The 17,842-nt window shown below is 43.5% G+C and overlaps 2 protein-coding genes across 6 annotated transcripts in view; one reads left to right on the forward strand and one right to left on the reverse strand.

Moving 5' to 3' along the window:
* The window catches only part of AAMDC (adipogenesis associated Mth938 domain containing), a 68,451-nt gene that overhangs the window by 50,147 nt on the left and 462 nt on the right, over positions 1-17,842 (forward strand). For 3 of the 4 annotated variants that reach the window (XM_073019633.1, XM_008020256.3, XM_008020257.3), the window contains one exon: positions 1,816-1,998. In XM_073019633.1, the coding sequence (XP_072875734.1) occupies positions 1,816-1,956 (141 nt within the window). In that variant the 3' untranslated portion in view covers positions 1,957-1,998. Of the gene's footprint in view, positions 1-1,815; positions 1,999-6,877; positions 6,978-17,842 lie in introns of those variants that run through there. The other variant, XM_073019643.1, reaches the window with a different exon arrangement.
* Positions 8,665-17,842, reverse strand: part of INTS4 (integrator complex subunit 4) — a 111,393-nt gene continuing 102,215 nt past the window's right edge. For both annotated transcript variants that reach the window (XM_008020252.3, XM_038005433.2), the window contains exons 22-23: positions 13,839-13,959; positions 8,665-9,072 (exon numbers count right to left, since the gene is read on the reverse strand). In XM_008020252.3, coding sequence (XP_008018443.1) covers positions 8,894-9,072; positions 13,839-13,959 — 300 coding nt within the window. In that variant the 3' untranslated portion in view covers positions 8,665-8,893. The remainder of the gene's footprint in view (positions 9,073-13,838; positions 13,960-17,842) is intronic.

Below are 17,842 nucleotides of genomic sequence, written 5' to 3' on the forward strand. Positions count from 1 at the left end.
AGATGGAGTCTTGCTCTGTCACCCAGGCTGAGTGCAGTGGTGCCATCTTGGCTCACTGTAAGCTCTGCCTCCCAGGTTTACCCCATTCTCCTGCCTCAGCCTCCCGAGTAGCTGGGACTACAGGCCCCTGCCACCACGCCCGGTTAATTTTTTTTAGTTTTAGTAGAGATGGGGTTTCACTGTGTTAGCCAGGATGGCCTTGATCTCCTGACCTTGTGATCCACCTGTCTCAGCCTCCCAAAGTGCTGGGATTACAGGTGTGAGCCACCACACCTGGCTTATTTTTTAATTTTCTTACAGAAATAATACATGCTCATTGCAAAATATTTAAAAATTCAATGCAGAAATGTAGAAGTAAAAAGGTGAGATATTCCCTTCCCCGTCTTCACATTTGGTGTATATTTCTCCAGTCTTCTCTGAATGCATCTGCAAATATATACACACTTACATATATAGATATACGTTTATATACTTATGACCATTTTACATAAATATGTATTCTGTAACTTTTTCCCCCACTTATATTACTATATTTTGTATAGTCTTCCATATAGAGGCCTACCTTATTCTTTCCTTTATAGATGTCCTACAGTCCTGTTCCCTACTGATGAAGGTGCCCCTTATATCTAGGGCTTTATGTATATAGGGCACTTTCATCAGTAGGGCTTAAGCAATCCTCCTACCTCGGCCTCCTGAAGTGCTGGAAGTAAAGGCTTGAGCCACCATGCCCAGCCTATTTATATTTTAAAAATTTAAACTAGTTTTTTTTTTTTTTTTCGCCAATACAATAATTCCTATCTGATAGGCTACTTTTATAAATCTGAAATATATAGAAAATATAGGGCATATTAAAAAATATTTCACTTGAGTTCTTTCTGAGGCAGAGTCTAATTAAAATCTATTTTTAAAAAATATTCAGGACAAGGAGAGTTGAGAAAATATCATCTAATAATAGGTGTCACTATTAATAATATCTTTTATATAAATTCATTTACAAATATTTATTAAGCATTTTCTATGGGTAAAGCACTATTCTAGGCACTGGGGATGGTGTGATAAACAAGACAAACAAGGTTCATGCCCCTCATGGATAATAAAAAACTAGACAACTTCAGATAATAATAAACAGCGAAGAAAATGGTGACTTATGCGGGGCTACTATGGGGTGAGCAAGAAAGGCCTTTCTGAGAAGACTTTTGAGCTGCAGTGTACATACATGAGTCAATTTCATCCTCACACCAACCCTGTGATGTAAGCACTATTATACCTATTTTACAAGTGAAGAAATTGGGGCTGGGAGACTTTAAAGAGCTAGCCTAACATTTCTTAGTATGCGGCAAAGAAGACATTTAGACTCAGTTTAGACTACCTCAAACATTTAACATTTATGGAGCTTGCACACCAAGGTAGATGTTTCACATACCCTTAGCTCAGCTAGTTGTCATACCAACCCTGGGAGCTAGGTGTTAATATCCCTAATTTACAGACATGAAAACAAAGACTCAGATAACTTAATTTACTTACCCAAGGTTACAGTGCTAGTAAAGATGTAAATCCAAGGCTAACTGCAAATTCCATGTTCTTTCATTTCCATTTCACTTGAGCTTTATGCTTGGGTATTATGATACCTCTGTCAAAGAGGGCTTTTTGACTCAATGGGGCTCCCTGCCCAATTTTGAACTGGTGATACACTGAGTGATCGTGAAGTGGCGATTGTCAACGTCTAATTCTGTAGAGTACACCTGCCTCATGGCAGTAAAGGAAACCCTGGGGGGCCTTTCCCCCTACTTACTCATCTCTTTTCCACCTTCCCAGGTGCCTTCATCAACTGTGGAGTACCTCAAGAAACATGGCATTGATGTGCGGGTCCTCCAGACAGAGCAGGCAGTGAAGGAGTATAATGCCTTGGTTGCCCAAGGGGTCAGGGTGGGAGGTGTCTTCCATTCCACCTGCTGATGGAGCCTTGAGACTCGGAGAATAAATCACTAAGTACCTCTGCCTGTGACTGTCACTCACCATTCTCTAAACCAGCCTTCCTTAAGCATTTTTGGACACCTGCTCATGCCAGGCTGTGCTAGGCTCTTGGGATGCAGGGATGACCAAGACAAGGTCCCTGTCCTTGAGGGTGTTAAAAGAAAAAAAAGAGGAGACAGAAATTTAATAATGTAGTGAATGAACTGAGGGAACATTTGAGTAACAGGAACAGTAAGAGTATGTCCTGGGAGTTGGGTTCTAGACAGGCTGTTCTACTAACCAACCCTGAGACTGGAGCCAGATCGTTCTCTCTGGACTTCGAATTTCAACTATAGGCCAGGTGCCATGGCTCGCACCTGGAATCCAAAAACTTTGGGAGACTGAGGTGGGCGGATCACTTGAGGTCAGGAGTTCAACCCCAGCCTAGCCAACGTGGTGAAACACATCTCTATTAAAACTACAAAAATTAGCCGGGCGCAGTGGCTCAGGCCTGTAGCCCCAGCACTTTGGGAGGCCGAGACGGGCGGATCACGAGGTCAGGAGATTGAGACCATCCTGGCTAACACGGTGAAACCCCGTCTCTACTAAAAATACAAAAAATTAGCCGGGCGTGGTGGCAGGCGCCTGTAGTCCCAGCTACACGGGAGGCTGAGGCAGGAGAATGGCGTGAACCTGGGGGGTGGAGCTTGCAGTGAGCCGAGATCACGCCACTGCACTCCAGCCTGGGCGACGGAGCGAGACTCCGTCTCAAAAAAAAAAACTACAAAAATTAGCTGGGCGTGGTGTCACGAGCCTGTAGTCCCAGCTACTTGGGAGGCTAAGGCAGCAGGAGGATCACTTGAACCTGGGAGGAATAGGTTGCGGTGAGCCAAGATGGCACGACTGCACTCCAGCCTGGGTGACAGTGAGAGACTGTTTAAAAAAAAAAAATTCAACTGTAAAATGTTTGTGCTGGACTAGATGCCCTTTAAAGGTTCCTACTGGCTCAGATAGTCTTTGTTCTACTAAATACCCAGATGGCCTTTGTGAAGCCTTAGAATAGACTGAGAGAATTACAAGTTATCAGCATCACCTTATTTTTAATTTTTCTTTCTTTTTAAAGAACTATGGGCTTTGGTGTCAAATAGCCTTGACTTTGAACTGCAACTGCTGCCACTCACTGATTGGGCATTTGTCTAATTGCTTAGTTTCACTGTTCTCATATGTAAGATCAGGATAACATTATCAGTACCTGGAGTCACTGTAGGTATTAAATGAGGCAATTCATAGAAAGTATTAACTCACTGCGTGGCATTTAGTAAGGACTCAATACATTAAACAACTGTTGTCCTTTTCGTTCTACTAATGGGGATACTGTGTAAAGCCAACTAGTTTCATTTTATGTCTTAATATAGCAGCTTATTATTTCAAAGAGTCATAGAATGTTGGAGCCCAAAGGAACTATCTCACTCATTTATTCAGTAATCTTCTTTCATATCCATTTGCAGACAGCCTATTACTAATTTTCTTATAACCAGTTATTGTTGGGCCCTGGGGGAATAAGGATGAATGTTACAATTCCTGCTCTTAGGAATTATGTTGTATGAGAGAAAGACAAGTAAACAATAATGATACAATGCTAATATTATAATAGTTACTACGTCCAGTGGTGGCACAAAGAAAACACTAATTTATCCTACTAGGATGGAAGGAAAATTAGGGAAGACATCACTAAGGAGATGACATTTTAGCTGAGTCTTAAAAAATGGAAGGTTCATTAATTCACTGAAAAAACATTTACTTGGCAGCTCTATTAACTAGACATTTACTAGCTTTGGTATTTATCACAGCCATAACTAAATAAAATCGCTTCACCCCAGCCATCATTGGAGCAGCAGCAGTGGAAAGATGATTTCTGCTTCACATGATCCTGCCACCTGACTATATAGTTAGGCTTCTTACCTACAGGGACCAATCCATAGACTGGACAGCAACTTAAGATGTGGCTTGGCAAGAAAAGCTGAAACAGTATGGAAAGTGAAGGGATTTATTTTTTTCCAAGTTCACCAAGTAAGTGGCAGACATAGGATTAGAACCCAGCACTGTGTCTTGATCATTTTATGGCATACACCTCCTTGCTCCCTAGAAGCAAACGGGAGTGAGTGCTTCACAGACCCGACACCAAGCACTGAAGTCTTGGAAGGATCTGCTTGGTGCCCTTTCCACAGCCCTTTCACTTGTCAGATGGCAGATCCTTCTAGATCTGTTCCCTCAGCTCATAAAGCCAGCCCTCTGTATAGCTAAGAGGGATGTTTGATAAAATTCAGACTGTTTTCTCTAGTGATGCAGTCTTTTTTTTTTTTTGTCAAATGTAAAGTGAGACAGCTCCAATGGGTGTTGAATTCAGTGTGGGTGTAATCATTGTTCCTGAGTTGTCTCCAATTAAAGAGAACTTAGTGCAAACTTCTTAGAGACAGAAGTATCTGTCAGTGACATTATTAAACTTTTAAGAAAACTTGCTAATACATAGCCCCTACTTTTGAACCTGGTGCACATGGTCAATGATGGAAATATGTAGAGCTTGAAGAGAAGCTGTTTCTTCACATAACTATACTGAGTACTGTGTCTTAATCATTAAAGCATCTCAGTTAGTTTGTAGTTAGCACAGCCCTCAAGCTGCCCACAGGTAATTTCTTCTAACCTGAGTGGTTAAGACAAGAAGTTGGCTGGGTGTGGTGGCTCACGCCTGTAATCCCAGCACTTTGGGAGGCCGAGGTGGGCAGATCACCTGAGGTCAGCAGTTTGAGACCAGCCTGGCCAACATGGTGAAATCCCATCTCTACTAAAAATACAAAAATTAGCTGGGCATGATGGCATGTGCCTGTAATCCCAGCTAGTCTACTCGGGAGGCTGAGGCAGGAGAATCGCTGGAACCAGGGAGGCAGAGCCTGCTGTGAGCTGAGATCGCACCACTGCACTCCAGCCTGGCAAGAGAGCAAGACTCCGTCTCAAAAAAAAAAAAAAAAAAAAAAAAAAAAAGACAAGACAAGAAGTTGGCCATGGGTAGGTGTGTACCTTTCTTCTCCATAATTGTGTATGCTGAGTTCAATTATCTCAAAGCAAATATAAAATCCTTTCAGAAACTTGAATCTTTTTTTGCAGCATGCCATGGTACCGCTACCTTTGCTCTGGATTCATGGAATCATTCTTTCCTTGCCGGGTATGTGCCAGGAGTTGTGCTGGGGATACAGCACAGACATTCTTACGGTCCAGGTACAGATCAGTTGGAAGAAATAAAACATGTAAACACACAGTGAGGATGTAGAAGTTGCAAATTGGCAAAAATCTACCTGGAGACATGTTTTATTTGTCTCAGTAATTTTAACATTTACTGTAGTTACCAAGGTTTTTTAACTTTCATGAAAATGAAGATTTCTGGCTGTTTTGGAAGAATGGGAAGAACTGACACCACTAGGCCCACATTTATAAATGAAAATAACTTGAGTGGAATGGAATAGAGAATGTGCTTCTCTGATTGCCTTCTCCAACAGAGAATGTGCTCTCTGATTCTTCAATTGCTGTTATATTCTAGGCCACTTTATTCCTTTACTTTTCCTGCCTACCTTTCTTAAGGGGTTTGCATTTGTGAACCTGCAATGCAGTATTAATAAATACTATACTATGTGTGAAGAATATCATATAGGAGGCCGTGGGAACATAGAGGAAATGTTCCAAGCCCATAAGAGATACAGATATGTCCTAGAACAAGGCCCAGTCGTGAAGAATGGAAGGAAAGGAGCCATAGGAGACAGTCTGAGGAGCACTTTGCAGGTCCAAAGGCCTAGAGGTGAGAGAACACTACAGGTAATTCTGTTCAGCTGGAGTAGTACAGAGACAGTTTGGGACAGGGAGTATGAGGCTGGAGATGAAGCAGAGGCATGAAGAGCCTTCAAGATAGGAGTTTTGACTTTTTCCTGGGATGAGTAGTGATCCACTGAAAGGGCCTGATCTGGTCAGATGAGCTCATCACTTTACGAGGGCTAATGGTGGCTCCATCAATATAGAAACAGTATAAGAAGAGGACTAAGAAACACGAAGGAAGAGGAATCTAAAGGACTTGATGGCTACTTCTGTATGAGGGATGAGGAAGGAATCCAATGTGACAAACAGGTTTCTGGCTCTGACTGCTGGGTTCATGCTAGCCCACTCACTAAGAACAGACCCCTGTGATGCAAGTCATCTGGGGAAGAAACAGGAGGCCTGGGTTCTAGCCTTAGCTTCACCACTAACTCAGTCTCTCTGGGCCTGCATATTCATTTGCAAATGAAGGTGCCACACTGGAATGCTCTTTATGCCCCCTTCCAAGCCTTTATAAAAAGGTCTTTTTATTTTTTCACTTCAGTGGAAAAGTACAGAACCAGAGAAAACCTAAAATTCTCATATTCCCCAGAAAGTGAAAATTCAGGGTAAAAGCAATTTAAAAAGTTGAGTCCAACCCCGATATGATACTAGAATTCCTTAGCAACACATTTTTCAGGAGCTTGTTCAACCTTTGCTCAAACTCATCTAGCCTGGAGAATTCCATATCCCCTAGTGCAGCCCGTTCAATTCTTATACAGCTTTTAAAAATGTATTCTGATACTAAGCCAAAACCTATCCCTTAGTGCTTGTCTACCTTTAATGGAAAAAGTACTACATTTTACATTTTCAAGACAGGATCAAGTCCTGGCTTTGTCTCTTAGACAGACACTATCTCAAAGCCTCTGTTTCCTTACATGGAAAATGAGGGCTAACTTGGAGGATTTTTTTATAAAAGGGGTACTTATCTGAAAAATATCCAGCATATTCTTCCCTTAGAAGGCTTTCTATAATTACAGCATGATGGGCTCAGGCAGCAGCCATGGTTCTTCATGTTTTTGTCTAGGCTCCAACCCAGCAAATGCCATCAGATGTTCATGTCGGGGCTGTGGTAGAATTCCACCTGGCTACAGCTTCATGGCACATCCTTGAGAGATGCAAAACAGGTAAGCACACTAGAAAAGTCAGCTCCCTAGAGTTAGTCATTCTCCCCCTAGTCCCTCTTTAGCACTCATGACCTCGTGGAAATAGACGGCCTAGGAATAGACTGCCGGATCTGTCATTGATTAATTGTATGACCTAGGACAGGTTACTTATTTCTCTCGACTTCAGCTGCCTTGTTTATAAAATGAAGACAATAGTACCTAGAGAGTTAATTAATTAATGTAAAGAGCTTACAAAACTGCCAGGTACACCAAAGTACCTTAAACCAAAAGTTAAAACATGCTTGAATTTAAATTCCAGCTCCACCTCTGAGTAATTGTATTATCTTGCTATTATTTTTATAAGCTTGCCAAGTGGCAAATACAATCAAGACTGGCTGCAGGTTCAGATTCTACCAATCGTTATTTAATCCGTCCTATTCAACCACCATTGAGGTCCAATTATCTCTGTTTCACAGATGAGGAAACAGAGGCAGAAAGAGCTTTTTCCCATATACTTCCCCTGAGGTGATATAGCGTAGACCTTTGGGATCTTCTCAGATTTGAATGAATACAGGCTTTATTACTTACTGTATAGTTGTCCCACCAGTGACTTAAGTTTCTGAGCCTCATTTGGCTATTGTGAAGATTAAATGACAGGTGAAGTACATAGCACAGGCGGTACCAAAGGGTAACCTCTCTGGAGCACTGACTGTTATTGTATCACACCTGCAAGGTTTTTTTTTTTTAAAAAAAAAACAGAGGTGGGGTCTTGCTATGTTGCCCAGGCTGGTCTTGAACTCCTGGGCTCAAGTAATCCTCCTGCCTCCCATAATCCCAAAGTGCTGGGATTATAGGCATGAGCCACAGCCCCCAGCCTCACACCTAAAACTTTAACTCACATGTAGCATCAACTCGTGAGAGATGCTGCAGTAAATGACTTTATTTCTTGCACTGGTTCCCTATTTCCCATAATCCTGATTCTTTTCTAAAATATAGCTTTTCTATATTATTTATTTAAAGCCATAGAGGTCCTAAGAATAATGGCAGGCAAGATCAAGAATTTCCCTCAAAGCCAGGCACAGTGGCTCACGCCTGTAATCCCAGCACTTTGGGAGACCGAGGTGGGCAGATCACTAGGTCAGGAGATCGAGACCATCCTGGCTAACACGGTGAAACCCCGTCTCTACTAAAAATACAAAAAATTAGCCAGGCGTGATGGCGGGCGCCTGTGGTCCTGGCTACTCAGGAGGCTGAGGCAGGAGAATGGCATGAACCTGGGAGGCAGAGGTTGCCGTGAGCCAAGATCACACCACTGCACTCCAGCCTGAGCGACACAGCAAGACTCCATCTCAAAAAAAAAAAAAAAAAAAGAATTTTCCTCAAAGATGAAAATGATTCATTCTCCAGCTATTCAGTCCTTGGCCCAGCTACTGCCTGCATTAGCGAAGAGACTTCCTAGCAAGATAACGCATGTTTAAGGTCCTTCAGCCACCGTCAATGGTAAAAAAGTACAGTTGTTAAAGCGGCCTTGGAGTTGCCCTGACAAACACACCGTCACTTTAAGAAATAAGACTATAGCTCAAATAACCAGTTATCAGGAGGTAGCTGGACCTTTGTGTTTCACACCTGAGGAATAGCATGTAAGCATGCAGTATAAAAGCTGAAGCTATAGCCACACATTTCTTTACAGACCAGGAACTAGAACAGCTTGGTGTTTTCTCAACTTTATTGTGGAGACAGGGAGGGGAAGTAGACTTGAAGGTTTTTTATTTTTTAATGAAGAAACAATTTATCCTGTGTTTGATACCAGATGAGACTGTAAGGGTCACATACTCCTTAAGCCTACATATCAATTCCAGGTGAAGTGTTTCAGGCTTGGCTCATTCTGACACCTAAGAAGGACCCTCTAGGCCATGGTTGGAAAGACTGTTTTTGCCTCAGCGCCGTGCAGGTTTGGGCATTATATAAACTTTTACAGGCTTGCTGAAGGGAATGGTGCCCTCAATGCTGGTTTCCACCTGTGGTGACACCTCACCACCCTCCATCCAGGGGCATTTTGGAATGCGAGCGCTGGAGTTGTAGGCCAGCAGCAGCCTCACTTCCACCTGGCATGCCTCTGAAAAAAAGATAAAAGAAATCGTCTATAACTAGGCACCTGCTAGGAATGAGGATGAAATGTGAAGTTAAAGAAATATCAAAATGGAAGCAGTAGGAAGAAATTTCTTCATCCGTCCGCATCCCTCCCCTTACCCTCACCAAACAAAACACTTCCCAGGTGAAATCCTGGTAGGCTGACAATGAGCCTGCAGATGTGATGCTACTCCATCACCTTCCCCCTCGGGCTCACTGTGGCACAGAGCCAAAGCTGCTGAGACAACTGGAGAGCAAGCTAAAAACCCTTTCAGAAAGATTAATTGTTTCATGATCTGCTTTATGAACTGGGCTAAAATTCTTACGCAGGTGTGGATTTGGGCAGTTTCTGAGAACCTCTCAGCGTTTCAAGACTTCCAGCCTCAGAACAGAGGGTCAGAAGGTGCCTGTGGCTTATTCTCATACCCAGCTGGGCTCTTCCTGCGCAGTTCCATCTCAAGCCTCAGGGCTGCATGTTCCACAGACTACTTTATTAGTGGAGAGGAAGCCTTTGAATAGGAAATGGTTGGCCAAAAATTTCTGGCCAATGAACAGGAACATGTTTCAGGGACCTAAAATGTCTGAAAACATTTCATTCTGTCATTACATTATCTTACAATATAATCATCTAGTGTCTCTATGTGGCAGGTCCTAGCAAGAATAAATAAGAACTCCCCTCAAGTTGCTGGCTGTTTGGTTGAGGAAACAGATAGTTGCAATGGAGTACAATACACGCTCTAACCAAGCCTGCAAGAAGCACTGAGGAAGGGAGTGCAGGAAGGCTTTGGAATAGAATATCCATTCTGTGCCAAGCATATAACCCCAAGAGTTCTTATCCTGCTACATTATGAAAGAAAGACTGTCAAAATCTTGGCAAAACTTCCAAGAATCAGATAGGTTCTCAGAGACTCCCCGAATGCACACCTGGGTAAGAATTCGAGCCCAGTTCATAAACTGAAGCAGTTAATCATTCTATTAACCACATGCTTGTATAAAGAAGAGGGAGAGAATTTCAGAAAAATGAAAGGGCAAGTGCAAAGGCCAGAAACGGAGTGAACTTGGAATGTCTCCTTAATTTGGTGCAACCAGAGTAAAAAGTGCAAGTGTTGAAAATGATCCCAAGGCTAAGAAGTTCAGAGGGTATGAATGAAGGCTAGATGGATCTAAATTAACAAGGGCAGACACTCCAGGACTTCTCAATGCCTCCCCAGACCTCTTCCTGGTTACATCCAAACTTCTCTCTATGATCAGAGTAGAGACTGGATTGCTGTCCTCCAGGAAGGAAAAGGTTTGCAGTCAGCCCAAGGCCAGAGCAATCCAGTGCACCTCAGATTTCAGCATGAGATCTAAGTGCAGCCTCAGCATCAGCAAGTACCAGCCATGTGGTAAGCACATACTCACATGACAACATGAGGGTCATGCAGCAGCCACGAGTGTAACTGTCATGAAACTAACACTGTTCTCTGATACCAGACTCCAGATGAATCTCCCACTAAGGATGGAATCAAGATAGGTACCTGGATCTGCTTTCCTGCCACACCCTCCCATTCCATCCCAGGTGGCAGACCACAACCAAAGCCCCAGTTGGCATAGTACTTTCAAGAAGCCAAATCCTGGTAAAAGCTGGATAAGGCTCAAGCCTATAATCCCAGCACTTTGGGAGGCCAAGGCAGGAGAATCAGTTAATCCCAGGAGTTTGAGACTAGCCTGGGCAACATAGTGAGACCCTGTCTCTACAAAAAAATAAAAATAAGTTAGCCGGGCGTATAGTCTCAGTTACTAGGGGGACTGAGGTGGGAGGACCACTTGAGCCCGAGATGATCACACCACTGCACTCCAGCCTGGGCAACAGAGGGAGACCCTAGCTCAAAAACAAACAACAACAACAACAACAACAACAAAATAAATCCTGCTAAGATCAGAGGGAGTTGATGTAGGACTCAGCCCTACAGGGTCATTTTGCATTCCCTTACCAACATTTGATAAGAATGGCAATTCAAGGCAATGCCATAGGAGTAAAGCGGAGAAGAAAGAAAACAAGAGGGAGGGGAACTAGGGAGAAAGAGACAAGATCATCTAGGACAACTCAGGCAACTTATGCGTCATGCCTGGAAGAATATATCTCCTAGGAGGTTTATATTCTTATTCTCATCTTAATGAGACGGGGAGGTAAAATAACTTTCTCAGGATCACACAGCAAAGGAGGCAGAATTTGAAACATGGTCTGTGACTCAGCTTCCTACGTGGCAGCATCCTGCCTCCCAGAGGAGAGGCCCCTCCCTCGTGGGGAGCTACTGAGGGATTGAAGGAGCTCCCTAAAAACTCCAGGCCCCACCACCTAGATTAGGAGAAAGTGCAAGCTCATTTACAATGAGACATATTTCAATTCAGTGCCCCAAACCGGAAGGGACATAGCACAGTGAGGGCTGGGAAGGGTGACTGCCAGCTTTAGCACTATCACTGATCAGCTATGTGGGCCTCCATTTATGTATCTGTAAAATGAACCAGAGAATACCAATTCCCACTGCAGAGTTGGTCTAAAGATTAAATGAATTTTTATTGCACATTTAAAACCTTGTATTCAATTTTCATTATTTGTTGAGTGCCTACTACGTCAGGCAGTAGAGACATATGCTACTAAAACACTGGAGATACAGAGGCAAAGACAAGCAAGTTCCCTGCTCTACAGGAGCCTACATCCTAATGGGAAAGTCAGTAAATAATTAAATGTGAAAACACATCTGACACCAGTACACGCTATAATATATAAAGAATTAAAACAGGGATTTGTAATAGTGACTGGGTAGCAACCACTTAGAGGAGGTGATCTTGTTTTCTTGTTTCTGATGGTTTTTTTTTTTTTTTTTAAGTCAGGGTCTTGCTGTTAGCCAGGCTAGAGTATAGTGGCACGATCAGGGCTCCCTGCAGCCTTGATGCCCCCAGACTCAAGCAGTCCTCCTACCTCAGCCTCCTGAGTAGCTAGGACTACAGGCACATGCCACCATGCCCAGTTAACTTTTTTATATATATTGTAGAGATAGGGTTGCCTTATATTGCCCATGCTGGTCTCAAACTCTTGGGCTCAAGCAATCCTCCCACCTCAGCCTCCCAAAGATTATAGGTACAAGCCACCGTGCCTGGCTGTGATCTTATATAAGTTAAAATTATTCAGGCTCAGGATCACCTGGCATTAACAAACAAGGAAGTCTGCAATGAACTAGGATACCTTAAGAGCAAATGGGGCCTAGGAGAAAAAACCTTGAGCTTGGGGGCAGATCAGCTGAGTTCTAACTCTGGCCTTGGCAATGACTTGCTGTGTGACCAGGGACAAGTAACTACCCTCTCAAGACCTTCCACGATCTTTTGAGCTATAGCATAAAAATACTGTAATATGCTTTCCTGAGCCTTGTCCCTCCCAAAATGCTCCCACAGCATTTCCTTCCCCATATCCAGGATCCCTTCATCAGAAGGTATTAGAATAAGGAATCTACTTTCCTGGGGGGCCAGTGGTTTGGCAAATAGTGCAAAAACATTCCAGGCAGCCAGATTATGGAATGAGGAATGCTCAGGGAAGCACATCCTGGGCAGCAGAACCACTGGATGCTCCCTCAACTACACCAGGCCTACCGCCACCAGAACCTCAAAGGGGCTGCCCTGACATCCAACAGCTTTATAAAGTCATCACTACCCATCTAACACCCTGACAGAGGGAAACCATTAATAAAGGCCCGGCGCAGTGGCTCACGCCTGTAATCCCACTACTTTGGGAGGCCAAGGCGGGTGGAGTTCGAGACTAGCTTGGCCAACATGACGAAACCTTGTCTCTACTAAAATACAAAAGAATTAGCCAGGTGTAGTGATGCGCACCTGTAATCCCAGCTACTCGGGAGGCTGAGACAGGAGAATCGCCTGAACCCAGGAGGCAGAGGTTACAGTGAGCCGAGATCACACTACTGCACTCCAGCCTGGGCAAGAGCAAGACTCTGTCTCAAAATAATAATAATAATAGCCTTATAATTATGTATTTAAAAACACAGAGTGAAAGAAAATTCCAAAGGCATTCCCTATCTCTAAAATAAACCAAATTTGGTGGCATTAAACACCTCCAGTGATAGTGCTCCTGAATCATCTCCAATTATTTGGGAAACACCACTGAGGTCAATTCTGCCCCCTCTTCTAGGTTCTGCAGACTGAGGTCTTCTTAAGTTTTTTAAAGCAGCCTTACTGGCTTGAAATGTAATCTCCTTTGTACTTGTATTCTCCCATTTTATTCTTATGGATTAAAAATCCTCAAAATTCAGACATAGAAGTTGGAGAACGAAAAAAATTTTTAAAAATCCTCACAACTAATTTGTAGATTGAGAATTATTATTGTCATTTGGAAGATGAGGAAAAAGACTCAGAAAGGGAGAGACTTGTCCAAGGTGACCAAGCAAGTTGGTGGCAGAGTTAGGATAAGAATATAGTCTCCTGGTGTCCAGACCAGGGCCCTTTCCATGAAACTCCATTCTATCATAATCGCCTGTATATCTTCTAACAGAATCTTATCTCTCATGCAATCAAAGCACTGTAGCAAAGTAGCCCAAATATACCCAGTTTGGCTTATAAACTCATTAAGGAATCAAGTTCAATTCTTAGAAGGCCTGATTCATCCACATTTTTTTTTTTTCAAACTTTAAAAACCAAACGCTTAAGGGTAGGTGTGATCTCCAGCAGTATATTTTCCTGCCCACCCTGGCCCTGACTCCTTACCTGTCCAAGCAGTGTGGGAGAGGTAAACCTGAGTGATGAGCCGGTGCCGCCCTGGGCCAGGATTCCGGAAGTCTGCAGGCTTGGGGTGAATCATCTGAGCCTGGCCATCTGGATATAAGACCTAAAGGGTGACAGAAATGAGAAAAAGAGGCAGAAGCGAGAGGAGCATTTAACAAAATGGATGATGACATCTGTTGTGAACCTCAAAGCACAAGAAGAAAGATGACACCAACTTTCCTAAGACAGGGCCTTGAGGGGAGGTCAACACTGTAGAAATCTCTATTCCCCTGATCCAGCATGATGCAGTGTCCAGTAAACATTTCCTGAATTTATGGTGAATGAGTAATATGAACAGAGTGTCGCTATTAAGTGCAAGGACAGGTAAGAACATTAATTCTGATTATGAAAAGTGTTCTCAGGTACCTTCACCAGAAGAGCAGTCCCTCCCTGGCTCTGAATCACACCATGGCCCAGCATCCATCACCAACCACCAGTATTTGGAGTTATTTTATAACTGCATTCTCTCCACTAAATTTCAAGCAGCTAGGAAGTCATTTATCTCTCTTTCTACGAAGACACGGCTCAATGAAGGGTCCACTCAAATCATTGGCCAATTCTTTAAGTCTCACGAACTGCGACAGAGTTCTTTCCTCAGCATCCTGGGGGACCTCCCAGCTCCCTGTGTAGACAGCCTACTATACTGCAGCATACAAAGGAACTACAGGAACAAATGAAGCTTATCCTAGGACCAGGACTTGCTCTATGTAAATATGCTTATGAAGGCAGACTAGGGAACCACACAGGTCTTCCAATGTTGAAACTGTGGTCAATGTTGAAACTGTGGAAGGCATGTCTCACCCACTTGCCATATAATCCTTCATCTCTCCTCAGGTCATGGGGCCTCCCCCTGATTCTACACTTTTCTTTTTTTTTTTTTTTTTAAAGACAGGGTCTTACTCTATCACCCAGGCTAGAGTGCAATGGCACGATCATAACTCATGGAAGCCTCAAACTCCTGGGTGCAAGTGATCTTCCTGCCTCAGCCTCCTGAGGAGTGGGGATTGCAGGCACGTGCCACAACACCAGGTAATTTTCTTTTAAACTTTTTTGTAGAGAAAAAAGTTTGCTATGTTGCCCAGGCTGGTCTCCAACTCCTGACCTCAAGTGATCCTCCTGCCTCAGACTCCCAAAGTGTTGGAATTACTGGCGTGAGCAACTGTGCCGGGCCTACCCTTATTTCTTTTTCTTTTTTCTTTTCTTGAGACAGTCTCACTCTGTCACCCAAGCTGAAGTGCAATGGCGCGATCTCAGCTTACTGCAACCTCTGCCTCCGGGTTCAAGTGATTCTCCTGCCTCAGCCTCTCAAGTAGCTGGGATTACAGGCACCCACCATCATGCCCGGCTAATTTTGTATCTTTAGTAGAGATGGGTTTTCACCATGTTGGCCAGGTTGGTCTCGAACTCCTGACCTCAGGTGATCCTCCTACTTCAGCCTCCCAAAGTGTTGGGATTACAGGTGTGAGCCACCATGCCTGGCCTACCCTTATTTCTTAAAGCTGCTACTCCCCACTCTAGTTCTAGGTTCCAAGCTCCCAAACCTACTATAGAAGAAAGATGCAGGTGTCTCAGTTTCCTGATCCTTATTATCTTTAAAGACAAGTGCTTGGGCTTCTTTTTTTTTTTTTTTTAAGAAAATGAAGGGGAGGGCCGGGCACAGTGGCTCACGCCTGTAATCCCAGCACTTTGGGAGGCTGAGCCAGGTGGATTACTTGAGGCCAGGAGTTCAAGACCAGTCTGGTCAACATGATGAAACCCCTTCTCTAATAAAAATACAAAAATTAGCTGGATGTGGTAGCATGTGCCTGTAGTCCCAGCTACTTGGGATGCTGAAGCAGGGGAATCGCTTGCACCTGGGAGGCGGAGGTTGCAGTGAGCTGAGATCACTGCCACTGCACTCCAACCTGGGTGACAGAGTGAGATTCTGTCTCAAAAAAAAAAAAAAGAGAAAAAGAAAGAAAAAGAAGGGCAGAGGAGGGCTGAAATAGCAATGATATTGGGAAAAACAAATGAACAGGGGCCACAATTTTTGTTTTCAGTGGGCATGGTGGCTCATGCCTATAATCCCAGCACTTTGGGGGGCTGAAGCGGAAGGATTGCTTGAAGACAGGAGTTTAAGACCAGACTGGGCAAAAAAGTAAGACCCCCCCAATCTCCACACACAAAAAATTAAAATTAGCCAGGTGTGATGGTGTGTATCTCTAGTTCCAGCTACTGAGGAGGCTGAGGCAGGAGGATCCCTTGGACACAGGAGTTTGAGGTGACCATGCCACTGCACTCCAGCCCAGGCAACAGACAGAGACCTTATCTTAAAAACAAAAAAAAAAAATTCCCAGCATTCTCAGCAAAACTGTCCTTGGTGAAAGGCCTTGACTGCTCTGTGAAATGGTTGCTGGAAGCCTTCTTTCATTTGTCTACTCCAAAAGTGGAGCTTAGAAACCTATGGCCCAAATAGGTCAGAGGAAGGAAACGGCCAGTATGAATGATCATCAGGTAGAATACAGTAACCTAGCTTAGGCTTACAAAAGTGTTAATGAATGGAGTTCTGCAGGGTCTGCTTTAAAGAATAGATCTACAGTATCTTAATGGGGAATGTAATCTCAGTGTCATCTCTGAGGCATGTTTACTGCTATATCTTTATCAAGCACCTGAAGTAGTGCCCAGAACAGAGGGATGATTCAGGGTGTGGTGACTGGACTGGATGGCACTTTCGAACCACTGGAACTGTCCCATGATGGGGCAGTGAGTTTCCCATCCCTCTACCTATAAGGTATCTAAAAGGTTTAGCCTTGCATGTGGTAGATGTGCTTTGAAGGGGGTTTTTTAGGAGACAGTCTAGGATATGACCCTTAAATAACCTGCCTACAATCTCCTTCATGCTCAGTTGATCAGTGAAGTTATTTTCAGGGACAATGTAAAACAGTAGTTCTGCTGGTATCACGGACTACATATTAGAATCATCCATGAACTCTTAAACACTAGTGTCCATGGGCCCTATTCTCAGGATTTTGATTTAGTTAATGTAGGCTGACACCTATTCATCTGTTCTTCTTAATGATTTCTGAGTAATCCTACAGTGCAGTGAAGGTGGACAACCGGACAACCATTAATGTGGGGAAAAAACACACACAAAAAAACAAAAACAAAAAGACACTGCAATATGCAATACAACTTCACAGCTAGCTCAGAACTAGTTCTCTGCAGGTCTCATAATTTATAATAATTCCTGCTTGGAAGCCAGAAGGCCCGTTCCTCTACTGTCACCATAGCCAAAAAAGCATCATCTTCAAGGCCTGATTCATCCTTACCTCCTCCAGGAAGCCTTCTCTGCCTGTTCCAGCCTATTTTTCTGTCTCCTTATTGTACTTCCTGCCAATGCTTGCATCCCTGCTTTGACTCATATCCCTTCAGCCCTTCTCCCATATCCCTTGTGCCCTTCTCCTTTCCTTTCCTGAGCCTCCACCACACTCCAAATTGAGTACTCTAAAAGGTTTAGCCCTGCATGTGGTAGAGGTGCTTTGAAAGGGGTTTTTTAGGAGGCAGTCTAGATGACCCATCCTGTGCATGTCTACTCACCAAACCCTGTTTTCTAATTGCCTGCCCATCTGTATATCTCTCACTGAAACTGTGCACACCCCGAAAGCAAGAACTGTGACATATTTACCTTGGCAACCACAGCACTTAGCACTTGCAATAGAGTAAACACGATTGCACAGATGGATAGAAGGAAGGATGAATGAGCGGACAGATGGATGAATGAAGTACTACCACTTCATTGTGAGGCTTAACTGCACTGTCTGAATTGATTAGTGTCTCTACTACATTTCTCACGTGTATCTATTACATCTATGTAACTTGGGAAAGAATATTTCCTAGTCATCGCCTTTTCCCATCCATAAATTTTATCTGCCAGCTCACTGACTCACAGCCTGAAAGGAACTTGTTTA

This window comes from Chlorocebus sabaeus, chromosome 1 (genome assembly GCF_047675955.1).
Source record: "Chlorocebus sabaeus isolate Y175 chromosome 1, mChlSab1.0.hap1, whole genome shotgun sequence".
In the NCBI taxonomy this organism is placed as follows: Eukaryota; Metazoa; Chordata; class Mammalia; order Primates; family Cercopithecidae; genus Chlorocebus; species Chlorocebus sabaeus.